At 43.5% G+C, this 19816-nt stretch overlaps 1 protein-coding gene across 1 annotated transcript in view; it reads left to right on the top strand.

The window, feature by feature from the left end:
• Window positions 1-19816, top strand: part of LOC310854503 (protein diaphanous homolog 3-like) — a gene marked incomplete at its 3' end in the record, with an annotated part of 343448 nt that overhangs the window by 103787 nt on the left and 219845 nt on the right. Inside the window, exon 17 of the mRNA XM_083759183.1 lies at window positions 1756-1870. Coding sequence (XP_083615309.1) covers window positions 1756-1870 — 115 coding nt within the window. The remainder of the gene's footprint in view (window positions 1-1755; window positions 1871-19816) is intronic.

Consider the following 19816-nt stretch of genomic DNA (forward strand, 5'->3'; position numbering starts at 1 on the left):
AATATTCCTCCTGAAATAGCCTACGTGCTAGAGATTAATTATATCCAGTATCACAGTGACAGTCATACATACGCCTTACAGAATTATTTCAATTTTGAGATCTATTCAGTCGGGAGGTCTATTTTAGCGATACATTGATTGATTAAAATTGAATGATTCATTGATTGATTGAAAAATGTATTGAGTTTGTAGAATGGGTACATTTCTAAACTAAAGTCAATACAACAACTGCTTACTGTACGTGGATGAAACCAGGGAAAGCACCAAGACGTGTTTACAATCAGGGTCCTCCATTTTCAATTCATCAACACCATATATGTCTGCCTGTCTGTCGGTCAGTCTGTATGTGTATCTAACAGACACTGTGTCAGTGTGTCTGTCTGCCTGTCCGTCAGTCTGTGTATCTGTCTGTATGTGTATCTAACAGACACTGTGTCAGTGTGTCTGTCTGCCTGTCTGTGTATCTGTCAGTATGTGTATCTAACAGACACTGTGTCAGTGTGTCTGTCTGCCTGTCGGTCAGTCAGCATATCTGTCTGTATGTGTATCTAACAGACACTGTGTCAGTGTGTCTGTCAGTATGTGTATCTAACAGACAGTCAGTCTATGTATCTGTCCATCCATTCTCCAGTGTCTGTCTCACCATCTGTCACTATGTTCCATCTCCCACTCTTGTATAGACCTTTGGTCAGCTCTCACACCAGTTTGCAATATATTATTTATTCCCCATGTCCCACTCATTTGAAATTGAAAAAAACAACAACAACCACCTAATCCTCGCTTTGAAATTCCATTCCATATGAAACAAAGGTTTGGAGACCTAATTGTGTTCCATTATTTCTCCACTCTAATAATACCAAGTGGTGTATTGTACGTTATATCATTTTAATTGTTGATTAGTCACCCTTACAACGAGTCATAGCTTGTGAGATCAGGTGTTCGTGGGAAGAGAAACACAGCTAAATGTGTGGGTAGCACCTCCAAAACATTTGGTTGGTATTCTATTCACCCTGGCTTTGAGTTGCTTAAGCCATGTTGTACTGAGGTCGATTAAAAAAAAAGGCTTCTAAATTTCTGAAAAACCTATGTCAGTGGTGCTCAATCTTTTTCATGTCAAGGACCCCCAGAATTATCTCTATTGTGCCACGGACCCCCATCTCAAAATATGTTGTTCCAGGGACCCCCCAGAAGCCAATATTTTAGTTAAAAATGTTCGCTCTGAAATATATATTCAAAGATTTGCACCACATTTTCACGACTTTTCAAAAATTGCAGACCTACAAGTTCATAGCGCGGCACTCGGTGCTATGACCAAAATGGCTTACTGGATTGGATGATTGATCACACAGTAATACGGTTAAAAACAACACATATTGGCCATGTTTACACTTTAATACATTTTACACTCAGTGTTGGGGAACTCAGCAGCGGGTGGAAGATCCAAACCGCAACAGCTTGGCGTGTTGTTTTTCTTACCTTTTTACTGTGTGAGAGTGAGAGTGCAATCATCCAATCTCTCAAAGCTTTGCAATCCACTAAGCAACTCAAAGCAAAGGTGAATAGAATACCAACCACTTCAGATCCAAATCTTTTGGAGGTGCTACCCACACACACGTTTAGCTGTGTTGCTCATTCCACGCCCGATCCTTACAAGCTGTACCTCGTTGTGAAGGTGACTAATCACCCCAAATCACTGAATGTGTCAGATATGATGTTTTGGATATTAATGACGTGTGGTACGTTGTGTGTTTACAGATCCGTCCCAATGAGATGTCAGAGGAGTGTTTCTGGGTGCTGGTCGACGAGGTTCGATATGCAAAACCTGGGCTGCTCAACAGACTGGCTTCTACCTTCTCTTCACAAAGAACAGGTACCACATGTTTACGTCTGCCTCTCCCATTGGTCAGTTGGTTTATACCACATGTTTACGTCGGCCTCTCCCATTGGTCAGTTGGTTTATACCACATGTTTACGTCTGCCTCTCCCATTGGTCAGTTGGTTTATACCACATGTCTATGTCTGCCTCTCCCATTGGTCAGTTGGTTTATACCACATGTCTATGTCTGCCTCTCCCATTGGTCAGTTGGTTTTACCACATGTCTATGTATGCCTCTCCCATTGGTCAGTTGTTTTTACCACATGTCTATGTCTGCCTCTCTCATTGGTCAGTTGGTTTATACCACATGTCTATGTCTGCCTCTCCCATTGGTCAGTTGGTTTATACCACATGTCTATGTCTGCCTCTCCCATTGGTCAGTTGGTTTATACCACATGTCAATGTCTGCCTCTCCCATTGGTCAGTTGGTTTATACCACATGTCTATGTCTGCCTCTCCCATTGGTCTTCACACAGTGTTGCTGTAGTCCAGTTGATGTGATGAGCTTCACAGTCACAAATCTGCAAAACGTGTTCCTTCTGTCGGTATACATTAACTTTGGGCTGCCTCTCCACCAGAGACCTATCGTTTCATAGTACACCTGGCTTTCATTATTGATTTATCTGAAGGACTTTTGCTTTCAGTATAACCCGATCTAGATGTTCTACTGCTTTTCAATGGGCAGCACTTTGGTTGTTTTCAGGTAAAGCAATTTATACATTATGTATGTTCCAGTCACTGTGCGGTGTATATTTGATGAGGTCGGATCAACATATGGAATGAATTCTGTGCTGGCCATCAGGGTGTTTCCTCTCCCTAGTTCAGCTCTCTCTCTCTCTCTGGCTCATTACTGGGGCTGTTATGTCATTTCTGGCACGGTGGTTTAGTAAAGTAATGCTTAGTAAAGTAATGCTTAGTAAAGTAATGCTTAGTAAAGTAATGCTTAGTAAAGTAATAACTCCACGGTTGAGTTTCAGTGGTCCGGTCCGGTGGTAGTGCTGCCAGAATTGGCCAAAAATGATATTCGAATATTCCTTTTTAAAACACCACATGTATTCGGACAATTTCCGAAAGATTTCTAATGTCGTATGTATATGATTTTAATATGAATATGATATGAATATTATTGTAGAATAATATGCTGTAAAATGTTCTCTTTCTTTATCTATATGGTCCGGTCCTGTTACTGTATGGGCCGTGGTTGGTGCTGAGAAATGAGCTCTCTTGAGTCTTGCGAGATCAAATTAATTATTCATAATTATCTTAAAGGAGAATTCCATGCTAGAATGCTTTCTTATCTTTCTTACCTTTCTTTGTAGTTGTTACGTCCCCATCAAAGAGGTCCAGGTGTTTTTTTGTGCAAAAACTCCTTATTGGCTATTTCCCCTACCATAAGCCCTCAATGAATTGCATTGCATTGAATGGGAATGGAATGGGGCTATGGGGTGTTATGCTAATTCGCTTATTTCCATCGAAAGAAGTAGTAAAGTGTGCCGCTTGGGATAATATTTACATTATGAAGAGAGGATATATACAAAGAAATTATAATTTTGAGCGATGGAAATAAGTGAATTAGCACAACACCCCATAGCCCCATTCAATTCCCATTCAATTCAATGCACTCATTTAGGGCTTATGGTAGGGGAAATAGCCAAGAGCTTTTGCACAAAATAACACCTGGACCTCTTTGGTGGGGACGTAACGACTACAAAGAAAGGTAAGAAAGCCTTTTAGTATGGAATTCTCCTTTAATAGCCTAATTTTTGTATAATGTTTTAGTTTGCGTGGCACAGAGTCTCGCCAGAACTCACACAGCAATTTTATTGTTATTTTTTTAAATTTGAATCTTAATTTAAAATATTCGATTATTCTTTTATCTTTTACATTCAAATGTTCATTCAAATATGGAATATTTGTTGGCAGCACTAGTTGAGTTTCAGTGGTCCGGTGGCGTGTAGAACCGTTGTGTGTGTGTGTGCGTGCATACATGCACATTCATTTCAGTGGTCCGGTGGCGTGTAGAACCGTTGTGTGTGTGTGTGCGTGCATACATGCACATTCTCGCGTACTCAGTGGTCCGGTGGCGTGTGGAACCGTTGTGTGTGTGCGTGCATACATGCACATTCTCGCGTACTCAGTGGTCCGGTGGCGTGTTGAACCGTTGTGTGTGTGCGTGCATACATGCACATTCTCGCGTACTCAGTGGTCCGGTGGCGTGTTGAACCGTTGTGTGTGTGTGTGCGTGCATACATGCACATTCCCGCGTACTCTCTCGGACTGCATGACTGATTTCATGCTGGAGGCATTTCAAGACAAACACAGACAGACAAAGGCGGTGTGTGTCCGTGTGTTGCATCACCCCTACAGGCTGCTATTAGCACTCAAATTGTTATTTTTTTCATCCCTTGCATTGAATGGACAGTCAGGGCGACGCGCATGACAGAAGTGAACACTCATTGGTTAGGCTTCAATTGGGTCTAATTTCCTACGCTGTTCCCACCACAAGATGAGATCCTGCACGCTCTTAACCCATTTTGTGCGGGAACCCCCTTTGGTGTTTTAAGCATTACTTTATACTTTAGCTATTGAAAAATAGCAGATCTACAAGCTAAAAAAAAACGTGAAAATGTGGCGCAAATCATTGAATATACATTCTTTCAGAGCGAACGTTTTTAACTCAAATCTTTGCTTCTGGGGGGGGGGGGGGTTCCCTGGAACAACATATTTTCAGATGGGGGTCGCCGGCAAATTTCATATAATCACCACTGACACAGAAACATAGGGTTTTTCAGAAAACTGTCATGATTTAGAAGACATTAGTAGAATCGTTCCCAGGTCAAAATGGGTTAACTGAAGTGCAAACACTAATTTGTTCTCCATGCCATTCTTTTTTTTTTATGTTACCAATCGATACTCTATTATATGGCCATGTGTGTCGTTTCTTGCTCCAGTATGTTAATGTGTAAGGTACTAAAGGGTACGTGATAAAATCCTCAGTGTTAATTAATCCATCGCAACTCTGAGAGTGTTCAAATAGAAACCAAATGGACCCCATAAGGGTCTCTTTCTCATATTATCGAGTGCGGGGTGGTCACTTAACATTGCAATTATACAGCTCCCAACCAAGGCTCCGTTGGCATATAATCCATCAGTGTGCTGTTGGTGAGTTAACCATCACATTGTGACTATTCCTACAGGCAACGCTGCGTGATGAGGAGAGACCACAGTTCTGTTGAACATGCATTAGTATGTCTGACAAGCTGTAGCATATTCATGTGTGAGCTTGTTAGTATGATAATCCATTTTGGGCGGGAGCCCCTTTTGGTGTTAGCATTATGTTATGCTTTAGCTATTGAAAAATAGCAGATCTACAAGCTCGTAGCGCGCCACCGAGTGGCGCGCTACGAGCTTGTAGGTCTGCTATTTTTGAAAAAAATCGAAGAACCACTGACATAGAAACATAGCTTTTTCAGAAAACTGTCGGGATGTATAGAAGACGTTTTTAGAATCTGATCTCAGGTCAGAATGAAAACTGTCGGGATGTATAGAAGACGTTTTTAGAATCTGATCTCAGGTCAGAATGGGATAAGAGGGAACGGCGGTAGCACACGATGCTATCAGTCTTGTCCTCCGTTGTGTTTGGTCTATTAGTCCGCTGCTCTGATGATTTATTCACGTGTCTCTTGTGTTTTCTCTCCTGTCGCCTTGTCACCAGCTCAGCTAGCTTATGCCATTCTGGGCGGTAACCCCTTTTGGGTGCATTGTGTTATGATTTAGCTATTGGAAAAATAGCAGATCTACAAGCTCGTAGCGCTCGTACCGAGTGGCGCGCTACGAGCTTGTAGGTCTGCTGTTTTTTAAGAAAATGTGGCCCAAATGTTTGAATATATTCTTTCAGAGCGAAGGTTTTTTAGCTCAAATCTCTGCTTCTGTGTGGGTCCCTGGAATGACATTTTTTTCAGATGGGGGTCGGCGGCCAAATATGTAATTTTTGGGAAATATTGAGAACCACTGATGAGGTTTTTCAGAAAGAAATACATTTTTTTATTTATTTCGCCGTCAGGCCTAAATGGGTTATGCCATTTTGAATTATTCATCCAGGTGTTATCTACCTGTCACAACTCTATGCCGCTCCTCTTGAGGCGCCAGGAGGAGGAGACGACACCCCTCCCTCCTGCACAGCCGGAGAGCCATGTTCCTTTCCTCCATACAACGTGTTGAATAATGGAGGCAGATCTAAATGCCATGCAGGTAGACAGACAGACAAACACTCAAGCAGGTGTTGTGAGAGTTCTCTAGAGAGAGGAGGACATCTGAAGGATGTCCACCGACAGACAACTGTACTTCTCTATCCCATTCTGGGCGGGAACCCCTTTTGGTGTTAGCATTATGTTATGCTTTAGCTATTAAAAAATAGCAGACCTACAAGCTCATAGCGCGCCACCGAGTGGCGCGCTACGAGCTTGTAGGTCTGCTATTTTAAAAAAAATCAAAGAACGACTGACATAGCTTTTTCAGAAAACTGTCAAGATGTAGAAGACATTTTTAGAATCTGATCTCAAGTCAAAATGGGCTATTAGGGTAATGACTTGGCTGCATCCAGGCAGAGACATTATGTTGTCTAGTTCTAGTTTTATAAACGTATTATTAAGGCACATGCGCACAAAATGTGAAAGCCTGGCTGGCTATGCAGCTGCATGGTCGGTCACCGTTCATGGATAATGCATTTTAAGGTTTGGTGACTTTTTGAAGTTTGCTTGGATATACTGTGTAGGCTTTCCTACCAATCTGCTCTGCTTTCCCAGGAGGAGCAAACACTTCTGCTGGGCTGAGCTCTTAACGCTACGGTGCTGCGCTCACCCAGAGTTGTGTGTGTGTGTGTGTGTGTGTGTGTGTGTGTGTGTGTGTGACTGTGTGTGTGTGTGTGTGTGTGTGTGTGTGTGTGTGTGTGTGTGTCTGTGTGTGACTATGTGTGTGTGTGTGTCCATCCTCTCCTCTCATTAACACGGCCATGTACTGTAGCATCATGCTCCGTCTCACTTAAGAGCAACGGCATCTGGAACGGCATTAAACATTCAAAACGAACATGGTCTTCTTTCAGTTTTCTCCATTAAATATTAATCTGCATATCTTGAAGCTTCCGTACAGTTTCCCTATGATTGCACTTGGCTCTGTTGTTATCGGAGAGAGAGATCTCCTCTATCCTGTGAACAAACAACTAGTTATACGAGGACAGATTGGGTTTTTTTGGGACTCCTGGCTCCTTTTTCTTTTTCCTTTTTCTCGGATCAAGTCCAGACTCCAGAGGCAACGTGTCTCGCTCATAGTTTTCTCCTTGTATTGTTGCTCGTGTGCTTAGACTCCACGCTCAGCCCTTAAAGATATTCTCTCTGGAATTTCACCAACCTTTTGTACGAGTTAAAGCAAGCGCTAAATGAACTTCAACTTGTTTTCACAGTGGTGACATCCTCTGTGGATCTGTGCTTTTATTTATGTTGTGTTTGTTGGAGTTTAATTCAGAATGGGATGTGTCTTTTAAGGGTAGCGCCGTTTTTACATCATCATTTGGGTGAACACATTTAAACAAATGGCTGTTTACTTTTCAGTCTTTCTTTCCTTTTCGCTGTGTGTCAGAACAGGCAGAAATTACACCATCTCTCTGTGTGTCAGAACAGGCATAAATTACACCATCTCTCGACTAATATGAGCTGATTTGCATACTCCTTTCTGAAGTCTTTGTTCATTAGTGGCAAATCTCAGCAGATATACTACGCAAGTATACACACAATATTACATCCATGGCTCTGATGTATTTACATGAATATGCATTATGCTCTAAAATTATAGACAAAATGGTGTGAGGTGGTCAGTCTCGTGTTAAACAAGGTTTATAATCAAATGAATCGTGTCCACACGTCCTAGGGAATCCAATCGACGCATGCATTGGACGTTTGTACGCTTCCTAGCGCATCCTCAATGATACCAGGCTTTCTTGTATATCTATGGATGCAATTTTGTAGGTAGAAATCAACAGAATAATGACTGTTCGAATCAACTGAGGGGTGTCCGACTAACTACACTCATACATGTTCATGGAGCAGCCCTATTTGGGGCCAGCCGGCATTTAATTACGTGAGGAGAGGCAAAGCAGAAATAAGTGAATACACGGTGTGTGTGTGTGTGTGCGTGTGCGTGTGCGTGTGCGTGTGCGTGCGTGCGTGCGTGCATGCGTGTACAAGTTTCAAAGTGACCAGTTCTCCAATCATATCTGTTGTGTGAACCCCTGGATCAATGTGTTGTCTTTTTCAAGCCTCTGCTGCTGTTAGAAGTTCCCGGGATTCAGTGTTCTGTTTGGTTTGCCACTAAACTGTTGCAGGATCAATTCTTGTGTGTTTACGATGGAAAAGAAGACCTTAAGCCTTTTCGTACGACCAATCTCTGAGGTTCAGAGGTAACGAGGAGAGTGTGCACTTAAGATTTTACAAAACGGTAATCCCTCTCACTAACGGGAGGTGGTAATCCCTCCCTCTAACTTTGGAAGCCGATTACGGCCAAACGATATGAACTATCAGAGTTCTGCTTATGGTGTTTTAATTGGATTATAGGTCCCAGAGAGCATGTGTACCCATTTGTGTGAGATTTGGACTGGCTGGGGGGTAGAAGACCCGTCTGCCTACGCCCCCAGCCAGTGTAAAATACCCGGTAACCTGAGACCTCTCGTGGCTTATTGCTTAACTCTACAAGCTCATCGCGGTTCACTGTTGTATAACTTGATCTGTGCAGGCTATGATGGCGTATTTCGATATTTCCTGTTGCCTTATATGGTGTGGAATGGGCGTGGATGTTCCATCAAACCAGGCGACACCAGGCGAATCGCTTGGGGGAAAATGCGGAAAGGGTACGTCGGGTGATCCGCACAAATGAAGTGATTACACCATGAGGTTCCCTGAATAACACGGGAGCTAATCGTAGGTTGATCGTTCGGATGAATACGATATCATTACGCATCACCTTTACACTGTGGCGTATTTCTCCTTTGTGAATGAGGACCAAAGGCTCTGTTTGTAAATGCTGCCCTGTGTGCGTCCTCAGGTCTTGTGGCTACTAGTGATAGTTGTGTTTCCTGCAAGTGTTCCAATAAGTGGTGAGCTGTAGCCCTCACCTCAAATCTCCGCAAATCTCGGAACTGCGCTTCTCTGCCCCCAAAACAGTGTTAAAAAACAAGCCCACTTTGACGTATAAATGTATACATTTAATTTGCCCAAATGAACAATCTGTTCGAATGAAAACCTTCTTCAACATTCAAACTGTGTTAATATGAAAAAAAGAAAATCACATAAAATAAAATAAAACAAGTTCATTTATTGATTTACGACATGTTCATTCTGGCGAGATGAGGCATATTTTGCTGGAGTCTGTCACATTTGTCAGTAAATGCTTTGAGATTGGGAAGGACATTATTTGAATTAGAATATCGGCTACATTGATTTACTGACGTTGTAATTGCCATGCAGCTCTACGCAGTTCGTACTGTACTTTCTCACGTATAGGATATAACTGTACAGGGTATATATAGGCCTCTAGGGCAAAGCAGTGGGCGTGTTTTTCTGGTCCCTTAGTTTAAATGGTCATTTTATTGTCCGACCCACAGGTTGAGAACCACTGATCCCGATCTCCTAACTGTTGACCCCCTTATGAAGTTTAGTCATAATGTCCAGATGCTCTGACAAACTGAGTGTCCAATGTGTATTCTGTGTGCCCCCTCTGTGTGCCGTCCGGTGCACAAGACGCACCGAACACCAAAGACCAGATCCATCTCAGTGACTTTTCCAAACGCATTCTAAAAGAAACAAGAGTTGGCTGGAGCGATGTTTATGGAAATGATTGTGACCTGCAGCTGCACCGTGTATACTCCACGCTTAACCCAGCGCCCACTGTCGATGTGTGCAGCGTATACTCCACGCTTAACCCAGCGCCCACTGTCGATGTGTGCAGCGTATACTCCACGCTTAACCCAGCGCCCACTGTCGATGTGTGCAGCGTATACTCCACGCTTAACCCAGCGCCCACTGTCGATGTGTGCAGCGTATACTCCACGCTTAACCCAGCGCCCACTGTCGATGTGTGCAGCGTATACTCCACGCTTAACCCAGCGCCCACTGTCGATGTGTGCAGCGTATACTCCATGCTTAACCCAGCGCCCACTGTCGATGTGTGCATGTCTAACTCGCCGCTATCTGTCACACGGAGCCGCGGAGAGGAGGACTGGATCTAGGACAGCATGGCAGAGAGAGTGAGGTGTAGGAGGCAGCTGGCACAACTTCTATGCGCCAGAAACTTAGCCGTAACGGAAGCCAAATCGGAGGAGATCCGAGGAGGAGCACCCTTCCATACCCACGTACTGTACACATGAATCGTCCCCAGGTCTAAATGGGTTAATAACATAACTCGGACCTCTCTTGTTCACACCGCTCCCCCCCCCCCCCCCCCCCCCCCCCTCTAGATCTGCTCCACTGCCTCCTCTCCGCTCCCCCCCCCCCCCCCTCCTCTCCTCTCCCCCCATTCATCACGCCGCCCAAGGTTAATATGACAGCCATAATTTTCCACTGCGGCATAATTAGAATTTAATGTGAAGTTATGGTCAAAGCATGTGTACCAACATGTCAAAGGGGAATGGGAATACAGTAACGGGGGTTGAAGTGAATACACATTTTTTGTGTCCAGGTTCATTAAAACTGAATTAAGTTCAACACATCTATCAAAAGTATGAATGGCGAGAGATTAATAATCATAGTCCGGGTTCCATTGCTGTAGAGGTCAATACCACACACTAGAGATTAGAGCTGTCAAGCACATTAGCACCGCCTTTGACACACACGTGCACCTCTAATAAATGATCAATCAAATCCCATATGGCACTTTTTGCGTTCTGGCTGATTGGTTGGCCTATGAGTCCCCCCTCAAAGGTATAGACCAATCAAATCACAGTTTCTGCATCTAAAGTATGCATTATGTCATGACAGTACACTGTGCAACCAATAGGGCAGCATTTAGTGATTCCCATTATATTCTTTAAATAAATGATATTCTATCCATTCTTTTCAACCAAACGATATTTGAATATATTATATATATATTTTTGCTAAATTAGCTCTACCTACCATGTCGTAGTATTCCAGAGGTGAACGCAGGTTGTAGCTCCAGAATCCATCCCTGTAACTTAACTTTTATTTATGCAGATGAGGCCAACGAATATTGTTTTATGCAGTTTAATAATTGATACATACGCCGTAATATATAGGATTTGATTTGGGTGTTCTAATAAATAAAGTGCACTAAATAACGTTGCGGCAGGCCCGTCTAGAGTTTAAATGGACAGGTATCAGTCAACAGGCCCGTCTAGAGTTTAAATGGACAGGTATCAGTCAAAAGGCCCGTCTAGAGTTTAAATGGACAGGTATCAGTCAAAAGGCCCGTCTAGAGTTTAAATGGACAGGTATCAGTCAAAAGGCCCGTCTAGAGTTTAAATGGACAGGTATCAGTCAACAGGCCCGTCTAGAGTTTAAATGGACAGGTATCAGTCAACAGGCCCGTCTAGAGTTTAAATGGACAGGTATCAGTCAACAGGCCCGACTAGAGTTTAAATGGACAGGTATCAGTCAACAGGCCCGTCTAGAGTTTAAATGGACAGGTATCAGTCAACAGGCCCGTCTAGAGTTTAAATGGACAGGTATCAGTCAACAGGCCCGTCTAGAGTTTAAATGGACAGGCATCAGTCAACAGGCCCGTCTAGAGTTTAAATGGACAGGTATCAGTCAACAGGCCCGTCTAGAGTTTGGATGGACAGGTATCAGTCAACAGGCCCGTCTATAGTTTGAATGGACAGGTATCAGTCAACAGGCCCGTCTAGAGTTTGGATGGACAGGTATCAGTTAACAGGCCCGTCTATAGTTTGAATGGACAGGTATCAGTCAACAGGCCCGTCTAGAGTTTGGATGGACAGGTATCAGTCAACAGGCCCGTCTAGAGTTCGAATGGACAGGTATCAGTCAACAGGCCCGTCTAGAGTTTGGATGGACAGGTATCAGTTAACAGGCCCGTCTAGAGTTTGAATGGACAGGTATCAGTCAACAGGCCCGTCTAGAGTTGGATGGACAGGTATCAGTCAACAGGCCCGTCTAGAGTTTGGATGGACAGGTATCAGTCAACAGGCCCGTCTAGAGTTTAAATGGACAGGTATCAGTCAACAGGCCCGTCTAGAGTTTGGATGGACAGGTATCAGTTAACAGGCCCGTCTAGAGTTTGGATGACAGGTATCAGTCAACAGGCCCGTCTAGAGTTTGAATGGACAGGTATCAGTCAACAGGCCCGTCTAGAGTTTGAATGGACAGGTATCAGTCAACAGGCCCGTCTAGAGTTTGGATGGACAGGTATCAGTTAACAGGCCCGTCTAGAGTTTGGATGGACAGGTATCAGTCAACAGGCCCGTCTAGAGTTTGGATGGACAGGTATCAGTCAACAGGCCCGTCTAGAGTTTGGATGGACAGGTATCAGTCAACAGGCCCGTCTAGATTTAAATGGACAGGTATCAGTCAACAGGCCCGACTAGAGTTTAAATGGACAGGTATCAGTCAACAGGCCCGTCTAGAGTTTAAATGACAGGTATCAGTCAACAGGCCCGTCTAGAGTTTAAATGGACAGGTATCAGTCAACAGGCCCGTCTAGAGTTTAAATGGACAGGCATCAGTCAACAGGCCCGTCTAGAGTTTAAATGGACAGGTATCAGTCAACAGGCCGTCTAGAGTTTGGATGGACAGGTATCAGTCAACAGGCCCGTCTATAGTTTGAATGACAGGTATCAGTCAACAGGCCCGTCTAGAGTTTGATGGACAGGTATCAGTTAACAGGCCCGTCTATAGTTTGAATGGACAGGATCAGTCAACAGGCCCGTCTAGAGTTTGGATGGACAGGTATCAGTCAACAGGCCCGTCTAGAGTTCGAAATGGACAGGTATCAGTCAACAGGCCCGTCTAGAGTTTGGATGGACAGGTATCAGTTAACAGGCCGTCTAGAGTTTGAATGGACAGGTATCAGTCAACAGGCCCGTCTAGAGTTTGGATGGACAGGTATCAGTCAACAGGCCCGTCTAGAGTTTGGATGGACAGGTATCAGTCAACAGGCCCGTCTAGAGTTTAAATGGACAGGTATCAGTCAACAGGCCCGTCTAGAGTTTGGATGGACAGGTATCAGTTAACAGGCCCGTCTAGAGTTTGGATGGACAGGTATCAGTCAACAGGCCGTCTAGAGTTTGAATGGACAGGTATCAGTCAACAGGCCCGTCTAGAGTTTGAATGGACAGGTATCAGTCAACAGGCCCGTCTAGAGTTTGGATGGACAGGTATCAGTTAACAGGCCCGTCTAGAGTTTGATGGACAGGTATCAGTCAACAGGCCCGTCTAGAGTTGGATGGACAGGTATCAGTCAACAGGCCCGTCTAGAGTTTGGATGGACAGGTATCAGTCAACAGGCCCGTCTAGAGTTTTAAATGGACAGGTAACAGTCAACAGGCCCGTCTAGAGTTTAAATGGACATGTATCAGTCAACAGGCCTGTCTAGAGTTTGAATGGACATGTATCAGTCAACAGGCCCGTCTAGAGTTTGGATGGACAGGTATCAGTTAACAGGCCCGTCTAGAGTTTAAATGGACAGGTATCAGTTAACAGGCCCGTCTATAGTTTGAATGGACAGGTATCAGTTAACAGGCCCGTCTAGAGTTTGGATGGACAGGTATCAGTCAAAAGGGAGACATCGAAGAGCAATGGTGGATGATGGAGAACAGGTTCTGACATATATCCATATATGGAGATCTAAGGCGCGATTCATACTCCTATTTTAGAGCCTGTAGAGTCTACAATGTGACGTCATTTGAGGTTCGGGGGGGGGGGGGGGGGGGGGTACCATCCTAAAGTCGGCTCTTCGGTGCTACAGAAAATTTCTGACGAGCCGAAATCATTTGGGCACTCCAGCGGTAAAATAGGAGCATGAATCGGCCCTAAGGGTTTGAGGTCAGATGAGGTTGCTGGCCTGGCATAATATGGATCTCCATATGTGCGATTAATTGCGACAGCAGGTCACATTCACTACATATCCATCCCTGATGATGACACGTGATGTCACAAAGACATTGGCGCCATATACATGGGATCCCATCCCATGGCCACGAGCCCGATCCCGACAGCCTTTACTCTCCCCATTTCCTGTCAGCCTACTGTCTTGTCCCTCCATAAAAAAATATAAAATAAAGGCGAAAACTGGTTGGAATAACGTGTTCCTTCCACGCGCTACGTCCAACCAGGGAAACTCCCCCCCTGTCAGGTGTAAAGGAGCAACTTGGACACTCAGGCATGAAGGAAGCATGAGTTCAAGTCCGTTGCTCTCCCCATGCCCCCCATATATGGGGACTAGGTTGGTGGAGGGTGTGTAGAGCCCAGGATCACATTAGATGATTGACACAGGGGTGAAAAATGGGTTACAAAATCGTGGGATAAAAAATATTTTTTTAATAAAGGCGAAAGCCAAAAAAAAAAACATTAAAAAAATAAATAATAATAATATCCCTTCCAAGTGATGTTTATATATTTTGTAACATTTTTTACCATTTTCAGTTGGATGCCAAAAACAAATTAGCATTTGCTTTGTAATATTGTCTACTCTACTGTATAGTATTGTTCTATGGGGTGAGATGTCTCACTCAGTCTGACTATCAGATAAGATATTAGCTCGCACAACTCCAACTCTCTTAAAGCCTCTAAGCGTTCACCGGGTTCGCGGTCGGGTAAGTCACTTTGAAAGTCTTTCTTCCAGGAAATAAAACGTCTGGGTTTCCGAGGCTACTTTGAAAGAGGTAATCTCTAAAAGAGAAAACACCAGCACTCACAGATTTTTTTGTCTTAAAGGAGAATTCCATGCTAGAATGCTTTCTTATCTTTCTTACCTTTCTTTGTAGTTGTTACGTCCCCACCAAAGAGGTCCAGGTGTTTTTTTGTGCAAAAACTCCTTATTGGCTATTTTCCCTACCCTCAAGTCTTCATTTCAACGCTGATGAAGACAGAGGTCGATTAAAAAAAGACTTCTAAATCCTAACATTCTTCTGAAAAACCCATGTTTCTATGTCAGTGGTGCTCAACCTTTTTCATGTCAAGGACCCCCAGAATTATCTCTATTGGGCCACAGACCCCCATCTGAAAATATGTAGTTCCAGGGACCCCTCAGAAGCAAATATTTTTGTTAAAAACGTTCGCTCTGAAATATATATATTCAATGATTTGCACCACATTTTAATGATTTTTCAAACAATTGCAGACCTACAAGCTCATAGCGCGCCACCGAGTGGCGCGCTATGAGCTTGTAGATCTGCTATTTTTTTCTACAGTACATAGTAAAAATCCTCAGTGCTAAATCATCCATCTGTAACTCTGTGCAGGTCCATTTGGTTACATTCCGTATGCTCTCAGAGTCAAACGAACACTGAGGATTTCACAGGTGTATGCTGTACTGTACAGCTTGGCTATATAAATCAGCCCTTAATTGTGACCTGCTACAGTAAATCAATGTTCAGCCCAGTCAGATAAGATTGTACTTTGCCCCGGGAAAGGTTGTTGATTTCCCATTTCCTCCACTCATTAAATACAATGGCACTCTGCCTTCTCCATGTTGTTAATTATGACACTTGTGCTGTGCCGAGCCAAAGAGCTTGTCTGGGTGAGCGATACATGCATTACATGTATTATATATATGGGTGAGCAATACATGCATACATGTATTGGAAATGGAATCAGACACGTGGCACTCATTCATGCACCTTTTACCTTTTTCAGAGGCCACACACAAGGCCAATTATTTAAAAATAACCTAAAGTCTTATAGACGATGACCAAGTCAGTTTATTTACCTAGTCAGCAGCATAACAAGGGGCCAGCAACCCCTGTTGCAGCACTCTCAAGAGGGCCCCAAACAAGCAACAACCGATCGTTCAAATGAGAAATACCCCTGGAGTCTCCAGAGAGGAGGAGAGGCTCGCTATAGGACCGATTCAACGGCTACCACAACGACAGTGACTCAGACGCAGAGAAGGCTCAAACAAACCACCAGAGGAAGGCCGAGTGTGGACAAGGACGGATGCATGCACACCGCCTTCAGAGACGTAAAGGAGGACACAGACAACAGTCCTAGAGACCTCTTAAGGGCCTGCAATCCCCCAAGAACACACGATGCAGGTGGAGCCTCCTGAAAGGACAATAGCTGGAAGCCTGGAGGAGAGGGGGCAGTGATTTGGCCAATCACTGCTGACCCGCCAACTGGAGAGGGTTGTGGTTATCGGTCGAAGATTGGGGACCGCCTGATGACCTCTCTTCCAGGCTTTATCCATTATATTCACATCTTTGATGACATTTAAAAAGAAGAAATGTAAATAGAATTTCCCATTTCAAAACCATGACTAGTATTTATTTCTTTACCAGTCTGCAGTTACCGAACCAATGTGAGTTCAGTAAGTCCATTCGCTCTTTCTCAGGCCAACCTTTTTGGACATTGAAGAACATCTGAAGGTTGAATGAAAGAGTGAATCAATGAATGAATCACATTTCTTTACATTTTGCTTTTACTGTCTCTGCCCTAACATCACGTACTCCCCTCTCCTCGCCATAATAAGTCACATTTCCCTTCACCATGTGGCTTCCCTCCCCCTTTTCGCCACTCTTACTGGCCTCGTACCGATCGTTCTTCCCCTACTCCCTCCCTCCTTCCCTCCCTCTGTTTTCCTAATTCAATTGCGACTCCGGTCACGCGTTCCTATTTCTTGCCTATGGGCTTCCTGCGATGTTATCACACCCCCATAGTAGGTAGTGGAAAGGTTATATTAGTTTTTTTTTTACACAGATTAAATCTCATATCTTCTGTAAAGCAATTTTCCCATCCAATAAGACATGGATGGCACAACTTGCAAACTCCTTAACCCTTTTAGACCTGACGTCAAAATTAAATTAAATGTCTTCTGACAGTTTTCTGAAATACCTACGTATGTTTCTGTATCAGTGGTGCTCAATATTTCATGTCAAGGACCCCAAAAATGATATGCAATATGCCACCGACCCCCATCTGAAATTATGTTGTTCCAGGGACGCCCCAGAAGCAAAGATTTGAGTTAATAATGTTCGCTCTGAAAGAATATATATTCAAAGATTTGCGCCACATTTTAATGATTAAAAAAAATAATAGCAGACCTACAAGTTCATAGAGTGCCGCGCTATGAGCTTGTAGATCTGCTATTTTTCAATAGATAAAGTATAACGTAATGCTTTAAAACACCAAAAGGGGTTCCCGCCCAGAATGGGTTAAATCAAAGTTGTTAGTGTATTATTTGTGTTATTATTGTCGCACCACTCCAACTGTGGCTGAATGAAACTAAACCAGCAAACAGAAGAAAGATCAAATGTATTCCAATAATACTCCCATATATATATATATATATATATATATATATATATTGGAACATTGCTTTTTAGATTCAGTAGTTCTCTGCTGTTCTCTGTTTCTTTTCCTTTTCTCACTTGCACTCACAAACATGCACAGTACATAATTCTACCTGTCATCTCGTCCTCGTCCCCATCTGTCTTGGTAATGTTTTTCTTTTGTCTATAAGTCTTTATGTCAAAACGCTGTCATACATGTTTGGCTTGAGAATCGTCCTCTCCCACGGCTGTCACGTACTTCATCAGTTGGTGTGGATGTGCATATAGGCACTGATTTATTTGCTGAACTTATCCCATTTTGGGCAGATCGCCACCGAGTGGCGCGCTATGAGCGTGTAGATATGCTATTTTTTTTAAATCGTTAGAATGTGGCGCAAATCATTTAATATATATTTCAGAGCAAACATGTTTAACTAAAATATTTGCTTCCAGGGGGGTCCCCTGTACTACAAATTTTGAGATGGGGGTCCGTGGCCTAATAGAGATCATTCTGGGGGTCCTTGACATGAAAAAGGTTGAGCACCACTGACATAGAAACATGGGTTTTTCAGAAAAAACCTCAGTCCAAAATGGGTTAATGCAATGTCCCATGCTGTGTGCAGCACCGGTTTTCATTTAATGTTGTGTCCCTGTAGCCTGACCCAGAGCGAGACATTTCTCGTCTAGAGGGGCGGGTCGCGCCTCAGAAATGCGCGCACCCTGATTGGATCTCATCGATCTGTCCGTCACCCCCGGCCCCTCCTCTCCCCCCTAGTGCAGCGCTACGTCACATCATTTAGAGCGACGCCCACCCGGAAGGGTTGACTCCCACTTTTAGACTTGTTCAGCCCACGGCTTTTTCCAGGCTTTCATCTTTCGCGCAGACGAAATGAAAGCCTGGCTATCGAGGCTAGTGTCCCTGTGACTTTCTGCAAGGAACAGATCGCCGCTTTACAATGTGAAATATAGGTACGTACAGTACATGCTGACAGAGAGAGAGAAACAGCAACAACATTCACATTCAGCACAGGGTCGTAAAACAGAACGCATACACACTGTAAATATTGAACATAAATATGTTGAACTTTTGGCTCCTGATAATAGTACTGTCTGTACAGTACCTTTTTTATAGGGACATGTATAAATACAAGAGAAGACGAGAACCAAGAGTCTCCTCTCTGTAATAATCTCTGTAATAATCTGTAACAATGGACGTGAGGCTGGGAGGAATGAACATCTGGAAGATTTGAACTTTTCAAATGTCACTTGGAATAACAAATCGGACTGCTGAAATGCACCGGTGCTTTATTTTAAGTAGCATAGTAAACGCTATAATACTACATAAATATAGTACTTCTTGCTTTTAGAGTTCCATGCACCTTGGAGACAGAATACCGAAGCTACTCCTCATTTTAAGAAGCCAGTGTTCCATTTATGGCTCCTTTCCTCACGGCGATTATCCTATTTAGACCTGACATCGACATTTAAATGTGTTCTAAATCATGCCACTTTTCTATACCAGTGGTGCTCAATATTTCTTGTTAGGGCCGATTCATACTCCTATTTTACCGCTGTTTCGGCGCTGTAGTGCCGAAATGATTTCGGCTCTACAGAAAGTTTCAGTAGCACCGAAGAACCGACTTTAGGACGGTACCTGCCCCCCTCCGAACCTCAAATGACGTCACATTGTAGGCTCTACAGAGCCGAACCGACTTGTATTCGGCTCTAAAATAGGAGTATGAATCGGCCCTTAAGGACCCCAGAAATTATATGTAATTTGCCGCCGACCCCCATCTGACAATATGTTGTTCCAGGGACCTTCCTAGAAGGAATTTTCCTAAAACGTTGACTCTGTAATATATATTCAAATATGTGAGGCACATTTTCAAGATTTTTCAAAAATAGCAGACCTACAAGCTTGTAGGTCTGCTATTTTTGAAAAATCTTGAAAATTTATTTTTCAATAGCTAAAGTATAACATAATGCTTAGTTAAAACACCAAAAGGGGTTCCCGCCCAGAATGGGTTATGCAGTTAGGCAGAGGCGGGGATTCTATGCTACAGAAGTCATTATTCACACAGCTTTCAGGTGCGATGTGAATAGTGTCGGGTTAACTGAAGTTAATCACCAGATCCACGAGTGAGGTTATCTCATTGTGATTATGAATTAAACATAGCTAATGATGCTATACGACGTCTCCCTCTGAACCCTGAGCTTTAATCTGTTCCCCTGCCATATGAGCGCTTTAATGCATTCTGGGCGGGAACCACCTTTTGGTGTTTTAAACATGTTAGAATTTAGCTATTGAAAAAATAGCAGATCTACAAGCTCATAGCTCGCCACCGAGTGGCGCGCTATGAGCTTGTAGGTCTGCTTTTTTTTTTTAAAGATCGTGAAAATGTGGCGCAAATTTGGAATATACCTTTTTTCAG

The sequence above is a fragment of the Protomyctophum parallelum genome, assembly GCF_964188405.1.
Source record: "Protomyctophum parallelum genome assembly, chromosome: 2".
NCBI classification, from domain to species: Eukaryota; Metazoa; Chordata; class Actinopteri; order Myctophiformes; family Myctophidae; genus Protomyctophum; species Protomyctophum parallelum.